Here is a 21,686-nt window from a genome sequence, read left to right as displayed (position 1 = left end):
TACATTAAAGCCACAGTAGTGCGATTGTGGCCATGCAAACAAAAACGATGGACCGTATAGCAAACCACTGTGGTCAGCGACACGAACTCTCGCTGCTGCTGAAGCTCTCTCGTCGTGGCCAGCAGCAGCAGACCTCGACATTGGTTACATTTATAGCTCCTGGCCATATCGCTGCTGCTGCTGCTGCCATCGTACGCAAGAGTCGAACGTCATCACTGCCAGCAGTGGCCTGGAGAGCAGCACAGCAGCGGGCTGACGTTTCAAGCAACGCCCCCTGCTAAGTGGTGGGAACTGGCGCTTCACTCGTATGACAATGCAGGGTTTTTAATGCGACTCGTGTGACGGCCTCCAAACTGCCGATCAGAATCAGAATATTTATATATACTGGAGGAATCTGATTAGCTATTAAGCTCTTTTTTACAAATGTTCAGTAGCGCCGAGGCCTCCACTCCCAACCCCACACTTGCCGGTTCGCACCCTGCTCCAGGGACCAACGCATATGCCTATCATCCTGTCAGTTTGGATAAAATTAGTACCGCTTTGTGAGAAGCCAACAACGCTCGCCACCACGGCGGCTGTGAGCGTTGTGCCACGACACGTGGCCGGGCCGGAGTGCCGCGTGTGTCCGACGCGCGGTGCCCCACACCTCCCATGAGCACGGCTGGCTACGTACGGTGCGAAAGAAGTTCATCATACATACCGTACATATATCATCCCTGCAGCATATATTGCTGTGAGCCCCTATGTCAACTAGTCGATCTTTGTGACGCCTTAAATATTTGGCCCTCCAAGGACAACTAATAATAAAAAAGCATGATTTATTTTTACACATCCCATCAGCAACGTGACGTTCTTATCAGCAGAATTGGTTCAACACAAACATGGGTCGGTTGCGACACGCGGTGTCTCATCAGCGGTCAGACTTGTTTGAACCAATGCTGAAGGTGAACTGACAGATGTTTATAGACAAGGGTTATATCTCTCTCTCTCTGCATTACATATGGGTCCTAGTTCGACGCAACACTATTTAATGCACAACACAGAATAAGCCATAGCGTCGTAGCAGAGAATATATGTAACGTCATAAATATATAAAGTATTTATTTAATATAAATGAAGCTGACATTTCGTTGTTAATTTGTATTCTCCACAATGACGCTAATGGTTATTTGCCCTTAGCAGGCGAACTCTGGCTCAGATCCAGAGCTCCTCTGAGTCCCATCTGTGGAGTTATTTGCGTGCTGATTTGCCACGTGGTGTTTTGGTGATACCTCGCCGATCTCGTCAAGGAGCATAAGCCATCATCACGCGCACTCCCGCAGTCATCCTCGCAGCAGCAGCAGCAGCAGCGGCTTTTGGCTGGCCATCGATCAAAGACGGCGATCACCGCATCGCACGCTTCTGCGGCCGTCTGGAACGCTCTCCCTTCCGATATTAGGAAGCCACTGGAGCTGTGCACTTTTAAATTTAGATGGGAATCTCAGTTCTTTAGAACTGCTTTTTGTGTTTAGTTTGTTGTCCTTCCCCTGCACCTCCGATTAGTGCGGTTGGCTGTGTACGGTGAGAAACATACACACATACATCATGTGATGTTACGTGATGTGTGTAATGCTTTGTGATGTTTTGGATGTGATGTTGCGATGTGTGTGTGTATGATGTGGGAGCGGTTAGCGCTTCGCTGTGCTACGAACCCGCCAACGTAGTTCGATTCCCGCTCACGGCCAACACCAGTGAAGAATATCTGAACCGGTCCTAGGCCTCCCCTAGATCGACTTAGCCTCAAATTAGTACCTGGTGCGGTGTGTAAACATCGCCACTGGAGAGAAAAAGGCGGTCGGGCGTGGTGCTGGCCACCCACCCCCTCGTGTTCCGTTCCGGCCTTCATACAGTGAGGGAACAAAGTATTTGATCCCCTGCTGATTTTGTACGTTTGTCCACTGACAAAGAAATGATCAGTCTATAATTTAAATGGTAGGTTTAATTGAACAGTGAGAGAGAATAACAACAACAAAATCCAGAAAAACGCATGTCAAAAATGTTAAAAATGTATGTGCATTTTAATGAGGGAAATACGTATTTGACCCCTCTGCAAAACATGTCTTAGTACTTGGTGGCAAAACCCTTGTTGGCAGTCACAGAGGTCAGACGTTTCTTGTAGTTTGCCACCAGGTTTGCACACATCTCAGGAGGGATTTTGTCCCACTCCTCTTTGCAGATCTTCTCCAAGTCATTAAGGTTTCGAGGCTGACGTTTGGCAACTCGAACCTTCAGCTCCCTCCACAGATTTTCTATGAGATGAAGGTCTGCAGATTGGCTAGGCCACTCCAGGATCTTAATGTGCTTCTTCTTGAGCCACTCCTTTGTTGCCTTGGCCGTGTGTTTTGGGTCATTGTCATGCTGGAATACCCATCCACGACCCATTTTCAATGCCCTGGCTGAGGGAAGGAGGTTCTCACCCAAGATTTGACAGTACATGGCCCCATCCATCGTCCCTTTGATGCGGTGAAGTTGTCCTGTCCCCTTAGCAGAAAAACACCCCCAAAGCATAATGTTTCCACCTCCATGTTTGACAGTGGGGATGGTGTTCTTAGGGTCATAGGCAGCATTCCTCCTCCTCCAAACACGGCGAGTTGAGTTGATGCCAAAGAGCTCCATTTTGGTTTCATCTGACCACAACACTTTCACCCAGTTGTCCTCTGAATCATTCAGATGTTAATTGGCAAACTTCAGACGGGCATGTATATGTGCTTTCTTGAGCAGGGGGACCTTGCGGGCGCTGCAGGATTTCAGTCCTTCACGGCGTAGTGTGTTACCAATTGTTTTCTTGGTGACTATGATCCCAGCTGCCTTGATATCATTGATAAGATCCTCCCGTGTAGTTCTGCGCTGATTCCTCACCGTTCTCATGATCATTGCAACTCCACGAGGTGAGATCTTGCATGGAGCCCCAGGCCGAGGGAGATTGACAGTTCTTTTGTGTTTCTTCCATTTGCGAATTATCGCACCAACTGTTGTCACCTTCTCACCAAGCTGCTTGGCAATGGTCTTGCAGACCATTCCAGCCTTGTGTAGGTCTACAATCTTGTCTCTGACATCCTTGGAGAGCTCATTGGTCTTGGCCATGGTGGAGAGTTTGGAATCTGATTGATTGCTTGCTTCTGTGGACAGGTGTCTTTTATACAGGTAACATGCTGAGATTAGGAGCACTCCCTTTAAGAGTGTGCTCCTAATCTCAGCTCGTTATCTGTATAAAAGACACCTGGGAGCCAGAAATCTTTCTGATTGAGAGGGGGTCAAATACTTATTTCACTCATTAAAATGCAAATCAATTTATAACATTTTTGACATGCGTTTTTCTGGATTTTTGTTGTTGTTATCCTGTCTCTCAACGTTCAAATAAACTTACCATTAAAATTATGGACTGATCATTTCTTTGTCAGTGGGCAAACGTACAAAATCAGCAGAGGATCAAATACTTTTTCCCTCACTGAAGGTGCTCGCTAACAGCACTTGCCTCTACAGTCTGTTAAGACTACACGAGCTCTCTTTGTCTCTGTTTGTTTGTGTGTGATGTGAGGTGTGACGTGATGCGTCTCGGCTCCCGCAGAGTGATCACGCGGCCTCAATCCACATCCGCGGCCAGACGCGGATTTGTAGAGGAGGAGGGGGAAGACAAAGGCGGCCCCGCGTCTCTCTCACCCCCCCCCCCCTCAAGCCCCCACCCCGCGTTCCGTGACGGTGGCGCTGCGATTACAGCGACAAAATTAACATCACCGCCTCGGTGGCTAGGAGATGTTAACTATCTCGCGTGGGTTCCATCCCGACGCCTGCTGTATATTTGCATGTATTTCTCTCCCCGTGGTCGCGTGGATTTTGTCCTCATGGTTCTCCGGTTTTTACCTCCACATTTAAAATCAACAACGCGTTTAAAGTTTATGGCTGCTTTACATTTCCACGCGATAAGCCACTTCGTTGAGCTATCATTTGTGACCAGGTCACTTTGGAAAGAGAGCTATACAGTTCGGTGGCCCTTACTCTGGTCAAAAGAAAATGAAGATGGTTTTAGTTTAGATGTTCGTGTTCGGCCGCGTAATGATCTGGCAACACGAATATCGCGAACCGCTCCTGAAGAGCGATTCTCAGGGTCCAAAATATCGCGATTGGATTCGCGACGTTTCGCTTGAAGCTGCGCCAAGCATCACTCAGGACGAGGTGCAGGAATTCGGCATACACACAATATATCGATGAGGTCAGAATGATCGTGCAGCTGAGAAGGATTCCGCATTCCAGACAAAGCGAAACTCAAACGTGCCAACAGACAATGAGACGAACACGGCGAGCGGCCCCGCGTGCCTCGCCAAGTTGACGGGCGGGGCTGAGACGATCGCATTGGAGGGGGCATTGTGCGCTTCTCTCTCCTACAGCGGGTACCTCACGGTGGGCGACTCACCGTGCCACTGCCTTAGTCCACCAGACTGCGAGATGGTGAGTGCGTTAGTTGACTAGACTGGACTCACGTCAGCGACGCTTCTGTAGAGATATAACTATCTGTGCCATGAAAAAGGAACATTGCCCGAAATGTCGCTTCCTGTGTACGTTATTTTGGTGTGATGTGAGGTGAAATAGCATTTAGTGTAGAAAAATCCGCAGGAAATGATGTACGTATCCAGTTTGTACTCATATACTATATGTATTTGTATTTATGTGTGACTTGCTTACTTTTCTATACTTTGCACTCTTATCGGTTACTTTGTATTTTTTGCTTTTGTAACTTTCTGACCCCGTGCCCCTACTGGACATCTGTCAGAAAAGCGCTTCATAGCTCATCGGATTCCTCCAGCAGTGTCAATAAAGATTCTGAATCTGAATTGCATCTTGAGACGCTGCACTCACAGAGAAACTCAGCGTGATGTGCACGCAGTGCATCTCGTAGGACGCTCGTGTTATGGCGGGTGTTGTGTGCAAGAAACCGGCTCAGCGACAAGATAAGAGGTCGCTTTTGAGTCTGGACTTGAACAGGGAGTCGGCAAAGGGAGATCCAACTTGCGGGGATAGCAGAGGCTATGGGCGAGGTAGACTCGGACAACGCTCGCCTCCCGTGAGGGACACACTGACCATTCGCGAACGCGCACGATCTCAACGAAATATTTTAGTTTTTATTTTACCAGCTAATGCCCACTCAGCTGTGTAGCTGTTTTTCAGAAGCAAGTTGGCCACAAATGATAGCACAACGACGTGCAAATGAAGAGCAGCAGCCAAAGACTCTAAAGGCGTCACGTCGATTCTAAATGTGGTGGGAAAACCCGGAGGGTCCGAAAATAAAATCCACGCGACCACGGGGAGAGAGTGAACACGCAAACACCAAATATAGAGCGGGCGTCAGGGTCGGGATCGAACCCACGATCTTCTGTATACCAGGCGAGGGAGTTCACATCTCCTAGCCACCGCGGCGACCCTGGTGCAGCAAATGCGACCGCATCACAGGGGCAGCCGCGGTACGGAGCCGGCAGCGGTTCGGCCGGGCGGGCGGGGGGGGGGGTCGGTGATGCGGTCATTCCCCGTGGCCCCACGCGACATCAGTCCGCCAAATGTCGCTCGTATCGGCTACTCTGTGTTGCGTCATTCCAATGGCAACTTCGCCTTCAACGATGCGAGTTCAACCCCCGATAAAGCTTGGAGAGCTGAATAGAGGTCAAAAGAACTCAGACACCGCCTTATTGTGAGAGACTCACTGTCCACCCTAAACCACATCCACTGTATAGACCATGGCAGTAGATGCGGATACCTGATGCACAAATAAAATATATAAAGAAAAACTCTCCAGCAGCAGTGTGTGACTGTGGTGGCCATCCAGAACAGACCGTGCCGCGTTGAACGACGCAATGCCCAATCCACAAATACGAAGGAGACATCACAGCGATGATGCTACACTACTCCGCTACTTCTGACGCGGTTATCTACTGGCTTGACCACCTGGATGTGAGGTCGTAGTCGTGGCTCTGCATCTACATCAGCAGCCGTACGACAAGAAGAAGAAGAAGAATAAAGACTGATGTCAATCGTCAATCAACGATGACAGGGTCGCCTCTATGCAGTTGCTGGGGAGTTGATGATGGTGGTGGTGATGATGATGGTGGTGATGATGGTTACATCACACGGTGGTGCAAGGTGGCTGCGAATAGCGGAGGCATTCAACCAGCAGTGGATTGACCATAGCTGCTGAACATCACGATCGCGATGACACGACGAGCTAGGAGCTACGCATTTCTGCGAGTTTCCACGCAATAAGCAACTTCGTTCAGCTATCATTTGTGGCCATATCGCTTCTGAAAATAAGGCTAATATCTCAGAGGGCTTCACCTGTTAGGATAAGAAAATATATATAGTTTAACTTTATTTGTATTTGTTTTTTTAAGTTATTTGTTTACCTTTCCTATATTCTGCACTGGTGTCGTGTTTTGTATTGTGTGTTGTTGTCACGTTCTGACCTGTCTCCTTACTGGAGATCATGAAACAAAAAGAGCTAAACAAAACGCGACGGTGACGCGGCGTGGAGACGCGCGCCTTGGGGCCACGGCGCCGGGGACAACGGCCCAGGAGCCCCAGCGCTCAGGGCCCCCAGCGCTCAGGACCCCCAGCACTCAGGGTCCCAGCGCTCAGGGCCCCCAGCACTCAGGACCCCCAGCACTCAGGACCCCCAGCACTCAGGGCCCCCAGCACTCAGGGCCCCCAGCGCTCAGGGCTCCCAGCACTCAGGACCCCAGCACTCAGGACCCCAGCACTCAGGACCCCAGCACTCAGGACCCCAGCACTCAGGACCCCCAGCACTCAGGACCCCCAGCACTCAGGGCTCCCAGCACTCAGGACCCCCAGCACTCAGGACCCCCAGCACTCAGGACTCCAGCACTCAGGACCCCAGCACTCAGGACCCCCAGCACTCAGGCCTCCCAGCGTTCAGGGCCCCCAGCGTTCAGGGCCCCCAGCCCTCAGGACCCCCAGCACTCAGGACCCCCAGCACTCAGGACCCCCAGCACTCAGGACCCCCAGCACTCAGGACTCCCAGCGCTCACGGTCCCAGCGCCCCGGGCACTCATCCCGCCCGAGCGTCACTCCAGCCTTGTGCCCCCTCCAGTCCCCGCTATTGTGTCCGCGCCTCTTATGTAACGGCGCTCAGATGAGCAAGCCGCGGCACTACGAGGTGGCGGCGATGTATTATCGCGTGGCTTCTCTCTTTATCTATTTATTTATTCATTCTCCGTACTTGTTTCCTGTTGGATCGCGCGTTATTAATCCCGCTGGGAGCCCGGGGGGGGGCTGAGGTGGGAGGGGAGACGACGCTGGAGGAACCTCGAGCGGCGTCCTTGCGACGCGGGCAGCAGCAGCAGCAGAGCGCCGCGATGCCAGCTCCGTGTCGCGTCCCAGCGTGCCCACGCCGGTGACAGCTACCAGACACCCACCAGCGTCTATCCCGCCAACTACCGCACCAACTACCCAAACATTTACCCACCAGTCACCTTATAATCTATCCCTACAAGTAGCCCGCCAGATGCCCCACAAATCTACCCACCAACCAGACCACCATCTACCCCACCGCGCCTGGCTCCAAAGAAGGCGAGGAGGCGTTGAGAAGCAACGTCTCCTCGCTCCATCTGTCATTCATCAGAGTGAGCGCGGCTCTCTCTCTGCTCGGGGTGAGCGCGGATCGCGATGATGAACTTCACGTCTTCGCTGCACGCGCCGCCCGCGCGCCCCACGTCGTTCTTCATCGAGGACATCCTCCTGCACAAGCCCAAGCCCGCGGCGCGGGATTTCGCCTTTCTGGGGGGCGCCGCGGGCCCCCCGCGATTCACGCTTCTCGACTGCGGCTACTCGGCCCTGCTGGGGGGCCCCGCTCTGATCCCCGCGCCGCAGCCGCTGCCCCCCCTGCACCGGCCAGACCCGCACCCCCACCCCTACCTCCTCGCCGCACAGGGTAGGACCCGCTTGTCTCTCTCCGCTCTCTCCCCGCTCCACTCTCTCCGCTCTCTCCCCGCTCCACTCTCTCCGCTCTCTCCTCTCCCTGTTCCCCTCTCTCCGCTCTCCCGTTCCGCTCTGCCCCGGGGCCTCACTCCCGCACGTCCCGGCGCGCGCGCTCGAGCTGCGCCGCTCAAGTTGAACGTCGCCTGCGACCGGTTGCGAGTAGCTGCGACGCGGTGTGGAGAAAGACATCGCCACTCGGGAGACAAAGGTGGCCGGGCATGGCGCTGCTCACCCGCCTCCTCGTGTCCCGTGCCGGCCTTCACAGCTTCTCACTAACAGCGCTTGCCACAACAGTCTGGCCAGGCTATATGGGGGAACTTTGGATTTTTGGTCTATTCGTGTGTGCGCGTGTATTAATTGAGTTGTGTATATTTATATTCGCGTGTATATACGTGTGCGTTTGTGTGTACCGTATGAGTGTATTTGTGTATATTTATGTGTGTGTATGTATGCGCGCGCGTGTGTGTATATATTTGTGTGTAACCGTCCGTGTAAATGTGTGTGTACCTAGCCTGGCACAAGAGCCGTGGTGATGTCACCGCCACTTAGTAGCGATTCGTGTTATATATTTGTGTGTATGTTTGTCATTGTGTATATATGTGTGCGTGTTCTTGTATATTGCGTGTAAATATTGTGTGTGTATTGTGTATATTGCGTGTGTGTGTATATATATATTGTGTGTGTGTTTTGTGTGTATTGTGTGCTTATATAATGTGTATATTGTGTGCATGTTGTGTGTATGTGCGCGCAAGCGCGTGTATTGTATGTGTGTATATCATGTGTATATTGTGTGTGTATATATTGTCTGCGTATCGTGTGCATGTTGTGTGTATATTGTGTGTGTATATATAGTGTGTATATTGTGTGAATATATATTACGAGTCACGTAGGGTTATTTAATTTATTTTAACAAAACGTTCAAACTGACTTCCATAAACGTTGATGCGTTAATGATCTTTTGGAATTAACAAAGGATATTACAGCTGCCTTCAGCATACACACAAACACGAATGTAAACGTCAGCTGAAAAGGAAAAAAAATATCTAAATTAATATTGCTAGAAAAAATATTTATGCTAGTGTTAAAAAAAATTAATAACCCTATTTGTCCTGACTGTTGGGCCACCCTTTATATGCGCGTGTATTGTGTGTGTGTATATATAATGTGCCCTCGTGTGTGTATATATACTGTGTACCGTGTGTGTATAATGTGTACCGTGTGTGTGTGGATATATAATGTGCCCTCGTGTGTGTCCGCGTGTGTGTATTTATAATGTGTACCGTGTGTGTGTGGATATATACAATGTGTACCGTGTGTGTGTGTATATATACACTGTGTACCGTGTGTGTATAATGTGTATTCGTGTGTATATACTGTGTACTCGTGTGTGTGCATATATGTAACGTGTACTTGTGTGTATATGTAATGTGTACTTGTGTGTTTGTGTATATATAAAATGTGTACTCTTGTGTGTATATATACTGTGTGTGTGCGTTGGAAGCGTTAGTGTCGCGGTTAGTGCACCGCGCGATGAACCCGGCAACCCCAGTTCGATTCCCGCTCACGGCCGGCATCAGCGACGAATATTATTGAAATGATCCCGTGCCTCCCGTAGGTCGACTCAGCCTAAACGAGTATTTTGTACGGCGTGTGACATCACAACTGGGGAGACAAAGGCGGCCGGGCATAGTGTTAGCCACCCCACAACACCTCGTGCGCTGTTCAACTCTTGATAGTAGCCCACGACCGCCGCTTGCCCCAACAGTCTGTTTAGTCTACACGGTGAACCTTTGTCTTTGTGTGTGTGCGCGCGCGCGATTTGTGTTTCTGTTTGTCATTTATGTATACGTGTTTTTTGCGCATACGTGTTCGCGTAGCTGTGTGTTTAGTTGTGTTTGTTTTTCCTATTGTACGTTGCGCATGTTTTATGGTGCGTGTGTGTGTATATGTTCTGTGTGTTCGTGTGTACGCGCATGTGTGTGCTGGCGTTGTCTACTGTACTTCTGTGAAAGAGAGTTTATAGCTCATCCAATACGTCTGGTATAACAATAAAAATTAATAAAGCGCCTTTAAACAATCGTTTTCATGGCGCTAAATACAGATTCTGATTCTGTGTTCGCGTGGGTGTGATCGTTTGTTGTGTATGTGTCTGTGAATGTTAAGGGGAGCGGTATTGTAGCGGTTAGCGCGCTGCGCTTCGAACCCGGCGGACCGAGTTCGATTCCCGATCACGGTCGACACCAGTGACAAATTATTTGAACGGGTCCTGGGCCTCCCTTAGTTCGACTCAGCCTCAAATGAGTACCCGGTGTGATGCGCACTACCACCCACCCACCCCCTCGTGTGCAGTGCCGGTCTTCATAGGTGCTTCTTGCTAACAGCACTTGCCCCAACAGTCTGTTAAAGCTATACGGGGGATCTTTGTCTTTGAATTTGCATGTTAGTGTAGATGGCACCACTCTTTGCGTGCAGTGCCAACCCTACAGGACAGGGTGTGTGAGTGCTGGCCCAAGGATGAGGTTACTCGAGGCCATGGCACTCTGGTTGACCTGGGAGGACACGTGAGCAGTTAAGTCTACAAAGGGGCCCCAAGTGGGGGCTAGGGGTGGTCACGTGGTTGGGACTCAGATCCTTCCCGAGGATTCAAGAAGGTGGTCGTGGCCAAGGGCAGAGCCAGGCCATGCCGCAAAGAATATCAGCTGGGTCCCAGGAGGGACCGGGAAGAAACCTTTGTCTACGTCTTCCGTCCAAGCTGTTGGTCCCGGTCCGTAGAAGCAGTTACGTTGTGACTAGTGTAGGTAGCTTGGTGGTCACCACCATAGGTTGTTATTCTGTAAAGGGGAAGTTACACCGTGTGTTGGAGTTGAATAAATGCGTTGCCTCCAAGTCTACGTCTGCGACTCAGTTGAACCCATTACAACAGGGTGTCGGAAGTGGCCAAACTTTATTTTGTCAGTAAGATAGGCCGAGTTAGGTTATGCTTACACGACACAGACTACATACCAGGACGTTGTCGGACGACGAAGGCGTTATCCTCAGACAGCGCCAGGGATGGCAATCCTGGAGAAAGGGGGCGAGGCGCCGTCGGCGGAGCATCGCGTCGACCATCTCAGCGACAGCTCACCGCCGACAGGGAAAGACCGCCGCACGTTCTGCTCCCACCTCACGGAACTCCTCAAAGCTCTGGCCGCGATTGTCGCGGAGCTCGACCGCGAAGAGCCAGCGGTGGAGGAGAGAGCACCGGAGCTGCGTGGGGTCGAGCCTCCCGTCGCCGTTTCACGCCAGCGGGCAAGCGCCGTGGCGCAGCCCACGCACGCGGCCGCCATTTTGTTCGCGGAGCGGGGTGGAGAGCCCGCCAAATCTGAGACTGCGCCAAGTTCGCCTGTTGAGATTCCATCTTTCAGGCGACGTCTACCTTTTGTTAAATAATTTTCAGTCGCCAAGGGCGACTGCGTGGCCATCAAGCGCCGGTTCCAGACGAACTGCGACTTGGCAGGGTGGACGGAGGCAGAGGCGCTGAGAGCGCTGCCTGCCGCACTTGATGACGATGCCTTGGTGGCGTTTCTCACCTTTCCGCCGTCGGAAAGGGCCACGCTACAACAAGCCTTTGCTCAAATGGCGGCAATCTACGAACCGCCGTCAAACGTTCGCCATAAGTTCGCTGCACGGAGGAGGGGGGAGGCCGAGACGCCCCTCGCCTTCTGTAGCGCACTATTGGCACTCGCAAAAGCTGCCTTCCCGAAGATGGACCACGACGGAGTCGACTCGCTGGTCCTTGAGAGATTATTGATGTTGGTGAAGGACCTCAACATCGTCCTGCCGTCCATCGACGAAGACGATTTGTCTTCTCTCAAGGTTGCAAGATGCATCCAGGCGCAGCTGCTCTCGCAACGACATAAGGGGTTGGTGGCATGTACCACGCCTCGTGAGGCACGTGATAAACCCGAAAATGTGGCGCCCATCCAAGCCTGCGCTTCAACCCACGGTGGAGGCTGGCAGGGGGACGGCATGGTGCAACGGGATGAACAACAATGATGGCGGAAGACCTCTTCTCGTCCTGGCTTGTCGTGCGCTACAACCGCGGCCTGCCGGGGCACGTCTCATCGGGCTGCCGCGTGTCGCGACAATGCCTCCCCGGACCACCACCACCATCATCCGCCTGACCGTCCTTCACTCTACTATATCCGAAGGCGAGTCGCGACACATCACACGCTCAGCCCTGAATCCACCTCACTCATCGCATTTGGATGGTTTTTGTTCCCGTTGTGTGTTGGGGCGTGAGGGTTCGGATTTTGGTCGGGCTGACTGGCTGCTCCGACCGATTCAGTGGTCAGAGTTGGCCCATAGGGTGGTTGCCGTGGCTGCAGGTTCATCCGCTGTTATCGGAATGATAGAGGGGGTTGAAATCAGAATGCTCGTCGATACTGGTGCATCCGCGACAATCATTTCCGAGTTAATTTTTTACATCCTGCCCCCTAAATGTCATACCCTATGTCCCACCGGGGTTCCATGCTTTGCCGCAAACAGCGGCTCATTGGGCATCATTGGGAAAATAACAGCAGAGGTGTGTATTGGAGATATCAAATTTATGGGACCAGTTCTTGTATCAACATCCCTTGCTGTTCCTTGCTTGCTCGGGACTGACTTTATGGGGAAGATTCCCCTGAAAATTTGTATTGATCACGGTTGCCTCGAGTTACCATCGGACCGTCGCATGGCCTTTTTGCCTTGTCCCAATCGTTTGTGCACGGCCAACGCTAATGTACAAGCGCTTGTGAGTAGGACCGTAAATATCCCCCCCGGCGTGCAAATGTTGGTTCCTTTACGATTGCAGAAGCCGCTAGACCAGGAGGCGACTGCGGGAGAAATCCTCCTAGCACCCTCAAACAAAGCCATTCGTGGGTTGACGTTGGTAGGGGCCAAGATATCCAATGGCCAGGAACCGTTCATTCAGGTTCTGAATGCAGGGTTGGACACGTCAGTCATTCAGGAGGGCTCCATGGTAGCCCATGCGTCACCCTTGCTTCACGAGGGAAACATCGTTGGCGGTGTGGGGGTCGTGTCGAATATGAAGCTGCAACAGGCTTCCGATGAAAAGTGGATGGATACACTTTGTTCTGAAAATTCAGAATTATCCGAGTCCCAGAATTCTCCAATGTGTTTAGCAAGGGCAAATTTGACATTGGCCGCACTATGCTTTTGAGGCACCACATCGATACGGGTGACGATGCTCCCATCCGGCAGAACCCCTACTGAATGAGCCCTACGGAAAAAGAACATGTACGGCTGGCGGTTGATTAAATGTTGGCCACCGATATTATCTCGCCATCCACCAGCCCGTGGGGAGCTCCGATTGTTCTTGTTAAAAAGCAGGATGGTAGTTTGCGCTTCTGTGTCGACTTCCATAAGCTTAATAAGATCTCTGTGACCGACGCATATCCCCTTTCTTAAATGGACGATTCCCTGGATGCTCTAGCAGGAGCACATTATTTTTCTACTCCTGACCTCCTATCCGGATTTTGGCAGTTGCCCTAGATGAATCCTCTAAGCCCAAGACAGCCTTTCGTACACCACAAGGCTTATTTGAATTTAATCGGTTTCCGATGGGTCTTCATTCCGCTCCGGCTATGTTCCAGCGATTGATGGAACTGGTTCTAGCTGGCCTCCAGTGGGACTCGTGCCGGATATATCTGCATGATGTTATTGTTTTTAGCTGTACATTTAAAGAACATCTGGGACAGTTACGTGTTGTCTTTCTTGAAATGCGTGCGGCGAACCTCAAATTTTAACCGCAGAAGTGTCACCTGCTCCAAAAATCTGTTCGGTATCTTGGCCACATAGTCAGTAAATCAGCGATAGTGATGGACCCAGACAAAACCGCGTGTGTGTGTTTTTGGCCGACCCCCACGTCGGTGGAGTAGGTGCGGTGTTGAATTGGTTTTGCATCCTATTACCGCCGTTTTGTCACCGGGTTCGCCACTATTGAAAAAACCTCTCCACGCCTTGATGGCAAAGGGTCAGAAGTTCCATTGGGATGGCTTGGTGAACGTCCCTACCCTCCGATACCCCGATTTTTCCTTGATACGGACGCTAGCAACACCAGAATTGGCGCTGTTCTGTCTCAAGTCGTTAATGGCGTGGAGAGTGTTATTGCATATGGCTGCAGAGTGTTGTCTCCAGCCAAACAACGGTACTGTGTCACACACCGGAAACTTTTGGCTATTGTTTTTTTTTGTGCAACAGTATCACCCCTATCTTTATGGCAGATGCTTTGAGGTGCGCTCTGACCATGCGGCACTACAGTACACGCTGCGTATTGAACAGCCATCTGGCTAACTTTCACGTTGGTTTGAAGTCCTGCAGGACTATTTCTTTACTGTTTCCTACTACAAAGATACCCGACACATGAACGCGGATGCCCTGTCGCGATTACCAATGGGTAATCACGTGCTTCTCATGCTCGGGGCGTTGTAAGGCGCCGGTTGAGGACTCGTGCCCTCCCCTTGCGGCATCGGCCGAGGTTGACACCTCTGATGACGGCCGATGGCCTGGCCACTTCCCAACCAGTCGGCGGCGGCCATCACCGAGGCATTCCTCGATGGCTGTGTGATGAACAAGGGTGCCCCTGAGCGCCTTCTGACTGATCAGGGTAAAAAAAAATATTCGAAGTTGCTGCGGGAGGTGTGTGATTTGTTGGGAATGGTGACCTGATGTTGAGCCATCAGGTCAGCGAGTCCCAGCTTGACTGGGACTTGCATGTTCCCGGAGTCCTGGCTGCCTATAGAATGGCCCCTCACGCGTCTACCGGCTAATTGCCATTTTCTTTTATGTACGGGAGAGAACACGACCCCCCCCCCCCCCCATTGATGTCCAACTACGAGCCGTGCCAAGCAAGGCTAAATCTCACATTTCAGAGTCCATGCGCCTCATCCTTCAGAGGCTTTCGGAAGCGTGTGAAGCTTCCAGGGAAAATTCCAATTCACGCCGATTGGCAAATTGGCAGCTGAGGCGTCTCCGTCTTTCCGGACATGACTGGGCTCCAGTTGATAGAGCCTGGCGGTACTGTCCCCAGGTACCGGTGGATGTCACCCAAATTGTTTAAACCCTGGAGGGCGCCGGTCGCTGGGGTCGACGGAGTTGGTTTTTACATCCCTCTCACCTCAAGCCTTTCATCGCGCCGCGTGAATTCATCTCATCTCCACTACGCAGGGGGCGAGTGTTGGGTGTGTCGGGCGAACTGAGGTGTGTACCCGCTGAGGTTGGTCCTCAGTGGAGTTACGTGATCCCGTCCTCAGGTTCCGCATGTTTAATGTCCACCAAGCCACCACCTGCGACGTCTCCGCAAGCATCGGGAGCGTAAGGCGCCGTCTGCCCGGCCGACTGCTCTTCGTGAGGAGCTGGGTTCGACGGGAAATTTTCAAATTCCCCCCGGGACCCACAGGGAGAGTACGCCCACCTCACCTGGGGGCCCGGCCACGTGGACTCGATCAAACACTCTTCAGTTTTCATGATCCCCATACACACACACACTACCACACCATCAGTTGGTGGTCATTGGCTGAACCTGGCCTTTATCGTGCTTGCGAGTGTTGTTTGCCTATTGTTGTTCTATTCTTCTGTCCCCTTCTCCCATTCGTCTCTGTATATATTGTATATATGTAATGGGGTATTTATTTGTTGAGGCACACTAAGGGGTTTTATTTGTTTTGTTGAGGGGGGGTTGACAGCCGGGACGGCTGAGTTCTACGAAGGGGAGGTTGATATAGTGACATTGCGGGATGTCAACGTGCAGTGCCGGCCCTAGAGAGGCACGGCGTGTGGTGTAACGACATCGCGGATACCACAATGGTGTGGGTGTAGTACCGGCGCTAGAGGGGCCCGGTGAGCGCTGATTGATCACACTAGATGGCACCACGCTTTGCGTGCAGTGCCAACCCTACAGGACAGGGTGTGTGAGTGCTGGCCGAAGGATGAGGTTACTTGAGGCCATGGCACTCTGGTTGACCTGGGAGGACACGTGACCAGTTAAGTCTACAAAGGGGCCCCAAGTGGGGGTTAGGGGTGGTCACATGGTTGAGATCCATATCCTTCCCGAGGATTTTAGAAGGTGGTCGTGGCCAAGGGTGGAACCGGCCACGCCGCAGAGAATATAAGCCAGGTCCCGAGAGGGACCGGGGTTGTTGTTGTTCATCCTGGAAGAAACCTTCGTCTACGTTCTCCGTTGAACGAGTCTCCAACACGTGGACCCGGACCCAAGCTGTTGGTCCCGGTCCGTGTTAAGGGGAAGTTACCTCTATTGGAGTTGAATAAATGTGTTGCCTCCAAGTCTACATCTGTGACTCAGTTGAACCCATTGCACAAGTATGCGTGTATGATTCCCACTCACGGATAACACCAGCGACGATTATCTGAACCGGTCCTGGGCCTCCCCGAGGTCGCTAACACACCACACCTGGCGTGGTGTGTTGCCATCGCCAGAGGGATACAAAGGCGGCCGGGCATAGTCCTGGCCACCCACCCCCTCGTATGCTGTGCCGGTCTTCATAGGTGCTGTTATTCGCTAACAGCACTTGCCCCGAGAGTCGGTTAAGGCTATACGGGATGTCTTTGTGTGGTGAGTGAGCGTGAGTGTCGTGGTGGTCTATAATGCAGGCTACACTCGCTAGCTTCACTTCTTACTCTCTGAGAGTTAGGCTACTTTGGAGTAGGGGTTATCGGCGTAAGGCACTACCACGAGTATATATTCAAATGAGGACGCGAGGGGGTGAGGGGGTACGTTGTGCCAAGGTCCGGGATATGCGGCTCCAATGCCGCAACCCATTTCACGTCGAGCGACGGATTCCCTGCATCACATTTCAGGTCCACATTTGGGGTATTGGATTCGAACTTTTTCACAATCTTTGTAAACACCAATCATAATTTTATTAAAACACAAACATGTTCTGATAATATTGGCATTGTCTTTGAAGCGTAATGGTCCACACCAGAGATAGCCTTCTTTATGGCCCGGTCTCACGAGTGTTACACCAGAGGACAACAGGCGAACAGTACAAAGACAATGCCGCTATCAGGACATGCATAGCTCGGGTTCAGCAGCTACAACATGGGACCTTTTTTGCCAGTACCAAAGTATGAAAAACAAAGAATAGGTTTTACCCTTCCTGGCAAAAACACAAGAGGTGTTCAGATGTTCAAACACCAAATATAAACCTTTTGTTTGCATGTTCACCACAAGTACTGCGTGTGGTTAATGCAGACTTCATTCCTTGCAAAAGGTTTATATTTGATGTTTGGACATCTTAACACCACCTGTTTTATTGCCAGAAAGGGTAAAACCTATTCTTGTTTTTTCATACTTTGATACGGGCAAGAAAAGGTCGCATGTTACAATTAAATTCCCAAGAGTCGCGTGACTATACTTCACCGCGTCGGTCAGCGCAAGTTGGTTAAGTCGATTGAGGTAATTGGTCGGGTGAAGGCTCGTTAGCTGTGGCCGGGAATCGAACTTTGTTGGGTTCATAGCGCGGTGAGCTCACCACCGCGCCAGCGCTCCCAGGGTAGGGCAGCTGTGAGCAGAGAGACTGCGTCGCGCTCGGTCCGTGGTCTCCACTGGTCAGGGTGGCAACTCAGCATGGAGGTGCAATAGCTCCTCCTATGGACGCATTATAAAGAACTTCTTTCGCGCCGTACGTAGCCAGCCGCGCTGATCGGAGGTGCGGGGGCAAGGACAACAAACTAAACACAAAAAGCAGCTCTAAAGAAATTTGTTTTTAACCGATACATACACGTACATACACACACATACAATACAAAGACCCCCTGTATAGCCTTAACAGATTGTAGTGGCAAGTGCTGTTCGCGAGCACCTATAAAGGCCTGGCACTGCACACGAGGGGGGGGGGGGTGGGTGGCCAGCACCACGCCCGACCGCCTTTGTCTCCCCAGTAGCGATGTTTACACACCGCCCCAGGTACTCACTTGAGACTGAGTCGACCTAGGGGAGGCCCAGGACCGGTTCAGGTAATCGTCACTGGTGTTGGCCGTGAGCGGGAATTGAACCCGGGTCGCCGGTTTCGTAGCGCCGCGCGCAAACCGCTACACTCACACTCCCCACACACACACATACACACATACATACACGCACATACATGAACACACACACAGACAGGTGAGGCCGGGGTGGGTCCCATCTGCAGGAGTCACCTGGACGCCAGAGAGAGTCCCAGACCCCGCACGTCACTGCTCGCTGTGCGCTGCGTCGCTCTCCGGCGCGTGTCTGCGTTGTGCGATTCCGTTCCCGAAGAAGCTCCAAAAGCGCGGGGTGAAACGTCGGACATCAGGCCGAATAAAACGCGGCACAAACAACAAACACACGTCGGAGAGGTCCACATTTTGGACATTTTGAATTTCGGATTTTAATATTTTTCAACTTCAATTCGGCGGCCAGGCATGGTGCAGGCCACCCATCCCCCTCGCGTGCCATGCCCGACTCCGTGGGTGCTCGCTAGCAGCACTTGCCCCCAACAGTCTGTTCAGGCTACACGGGGTATCTTTGTCTTTGTACATGTAGATGTGAATTTGCGTCCAACTAGAACCCATTTCTGACAGAGAGGGGGTCCTTGCCAAAGACCATCGAACGAATCACCAGCATTGATCTAAGCACACGTGACTGCTGATGCGACGACGAAACCGTCCTAGGGTGCGGTTTGACCGAAGCAATGCGGCTTGTGCAGGCCGCTGATGGGATGTGTAAACAATACCTTGGTGTGTTCACCGTGTGTACGTGTGTGTGTGTTCACCGTGTGTACGTGTGTGTGTTCACCGTGGGTGTATTCACCGTGGGTGTGTGTGTTCACCGTGTGTGTTCACCGTGTGTGTTCACCGTGTGTGTGTGTTCAACAATTTGCGTGACCTTAAAGTGCACCTAGCCTGGCACAGGCCCCACTTGGTATAACGTCACCACCACTTAGTGTCGAATGGAGGTTGTGTATTCACCGGTTGTGCGCGTGTGTTTACTGTGTGTGTGTTCACCGTGTGTGTGTGTTCGCCGTGTGTGTGTTCACTGTGTGTGTGTTCACCGTGTGTGTTCACCGTGTGTGTGTGTTCACCGTGTGTGTGTGTGTGTGTGTTCACTGTGTGTGTGTATTCACCGTGTGTGTGTGTTCACCGTGTGTGTTCACCATGTGTGTGTGTGTGTTCACCGTATGTGTGTATTCACTTGGGCTGTGTTCGCCGTATGTGTGTATTCACCGTTAGTGTCTTCATCGTATGTGTGTGTTCACCGTGTGTGTGTGTTCACCGTGTGTGTTCACCGTGTGTGTGTGTTCCCCGTGTGTGTGTGTGTTCCCCGTGTGTGTGTGTTCACTGTGTGTGTGTGTTCACCGTGTGTGCGTGTTCCCCGTGTGTGTGTGTTCACCGTGTGTGTGTGTTCACAGTGTGTGCGTGTTCCCCGTGTGTGTGTGTTCACCGTGTGTGTTCACCGTGTGTGTGTGTTCACCGTGTGTGTGTGTTCCCCGTGTGTGTGTGTGTTCACCGTGTGTGCGTGTTCCCCGTGTGTGTGTGTTCAACGTGTGTGTGTGTTCACCGTTAGTGTCTTCACCGTGTGTGTGTGTTCACCGTGTGTGTGTGTTCACCGTGTGTGTGTGTTCACCGTGTGTGCGTGTTCCCCGTGTGTGCGTGTTCACCGTGTGCGTGTTCCCCGTGTGTGTGTGTTCACCGTGTGTGTGTGTTCACCGTGTGTGCGTGTTCCCCGTGTGTGTGTTCACCGTGTGTGTGTGTTCACCGTGTGTGCGTGTTCCCCGTGTGTGTGTGTGTGTTCACCGTGTGTGTGTTCACCGTGTGTATGTGTGTTCACTTGGTGTGTGTGTGTTCACCGTGTGTGTGTGTTCCCCGCGTGTGTGTGTTCCCCGTGTGTGTGTGTGTGTTCACCGTGTGTGTGTTCACCGTGTGTGTGTGTTCACCGTGTGTGCGTGTTCCCCGTGTGTGTGTTCACCGTGTGTGCGTGTTCCCCGTGTGTGTGTGTTCACCGTGCGTGTTCACCGAGTGTGTTCGCCGTGTGTGTTCACCGTGTGTGTGTTCACCGTGTGTATGTGTGTGTGTTCCCCGTGTGTGTGTGTTCCCCGTGTGTGTGTGTGTGTTCACCGTGTGTGTGTTCACCGTGTGTGTGTGTTCACCGTGTGTGCGTGTTCCCCGTGTGTGTGTTCACCGTGTGTGCGTGTTCCCCGTGTGTGTGTGTTCACCGTGCGTGTTCACCGAGTGTGCGTTCGTGAGTATTAGTATCCGCAGTGTAAAGGCAACTTCAGGAATTCGCCACGCGTTCACCATCCGCACGGGGTTCCGTGTCGAGACAATTCGCGCGCGCGTCGTCACAGAAGCGCCGATGAATTTCGCTCTCTCCGCGTGTCGACGCGGCTCGCCGCTTAGCCGGCCTGGAGTTAAGAGTTGTCGGCGTAAGGCACTACCACGAGAGTACAAGGTACGGCTATCCCATAATCATTCTATATCCGTGCCCTTGTATATGTCTCGAGTGCTAGGAGGCGGTGCGCATGTTGCCGATAGCAGTGCGGATGGAACGTTGAGGCACTCCGCGTTTCTTCGATTAGCGCGGTTGTCTACGTACGGTGCGAAAGAGGTTCAACATACAGTACATGGCTATGCTGCAGATTATTATGATGCGGATGATGGTGATGATAAATTCGGATGATGATGATTCGGATGATGGTGATGATGCTGCGGATTATGATTACGCGGATGATGATGGGATGATGATGATGATGATGCGGATGCTGGTGATGATGATGCGGATGATGATGCTGCGGACGATGATGATTCGGATGATGCTGCTGCGGATGACGATGTTGTGACTGTTTGATTGGTAAAGTGTGCGGCGTGCTTTGAACTCCTCGCAGCGCGCCACGAGGAGCGATGAGTACGGGTCACGTTACACCGTGTGTAGTACACGTGTGTGTGTGTAGTACACGTGTGTGTGTAGAACACGTGTGTGTGTGTAGTACACGTGTGTGTGTGTAGAACACGTATGTGTGTGTGTAGTACACGTGTGTGTGTGTGTGTAGTACACGTGTGTGTGTGTGTGTAGAACACGTGTGTGTGTAGTACACGTGTGTGTGTAGTACACGTGTGTGTGTGTAGTACAGTGAGGGAATACAAGTATTTGATCCCCTGCTGATTTTGTACGTTTGCCCACTGACAAAGAAATGCTGTCTATAATTTTAATGGTAGGTTTATGTGAACAGTGAGAGACAGAATAGCAACAAAAAAATCCAGAAAAACGCATGTCTAAAATGTCATAAATTGATTTGCATTTTAATGAGGGAAATAAGTATTTGACCCTTCTGCAAAACATGACTTAGTACTTGGTGGCAAAACCCTTGTTGGCAATCACAGAGGTCAGACGTTTCTTGCAGTTGGCCACCAGGTTTGCACACATCTCAGGAGGGATTTTGTCCCACTCCTCTTTGCAGATCTTCTCCAAGTCATTAAGCCGCAGGGGTCGGGAACCTATGGCTCGCGAGCCAGATGTGGCTCTTTTGATGATTGCATATGGCTCGCAGATAAAACAAAATATTCTCACTTGTTTTAATCCATCCATCGATTTTTCACTGCGCATGTCCTGTTCAGGGCTGCAGGAGCAATTGTCCATTATTTTA

The 21,686-nt window shown here is 51.7% G+C and overlaps 1 protein-coding gene across 1 annotated transcript in view; it reads left to right on the top strand.

The window, feature by feature from the left end:
* The first annotated feature begins 7,043 nt into the window (after positions 1-7,043).
* Positions 7,044-21,686, top strand: part of BSX (brain specific homeobox) — a 41,030-nt gene continuing 26,387 nt past the window's right edge. Inside the window, exon 1 of the mRNA XM_076071205.1 lies at positions 7,044-7,972. Within this exon, the coding sequence (XP_075927320.1) occupies positions 7,708-7,972 (265 nt within the window). The 5' untranslated portion in view covers positions 7,044-7,707. The remainder of the gene's footprint in view (positions 7,973-21,686) is intronic.

The sequence above is a fragment of the Petromyzon marinus genome, chromosome 32, assembly GCF_048934315.1.
Source record: "Petromyzon marinus isolate PM22_M1 ecotype Great Lakes invasive population chromosome 32, UKy_Petmar_22M1.pri1.0, whole genome shotgun sequence".
Lineage (NCBI taxonomy): Eukaryota > Metazoa > Chordata > Hyperoartia > Petromyzontiformes > Petromyzontidae > Petromyzon > Petromyzon marinus.
This window is presented reverse-complemented; position numbering and strand designations above follow the sequence as displayed.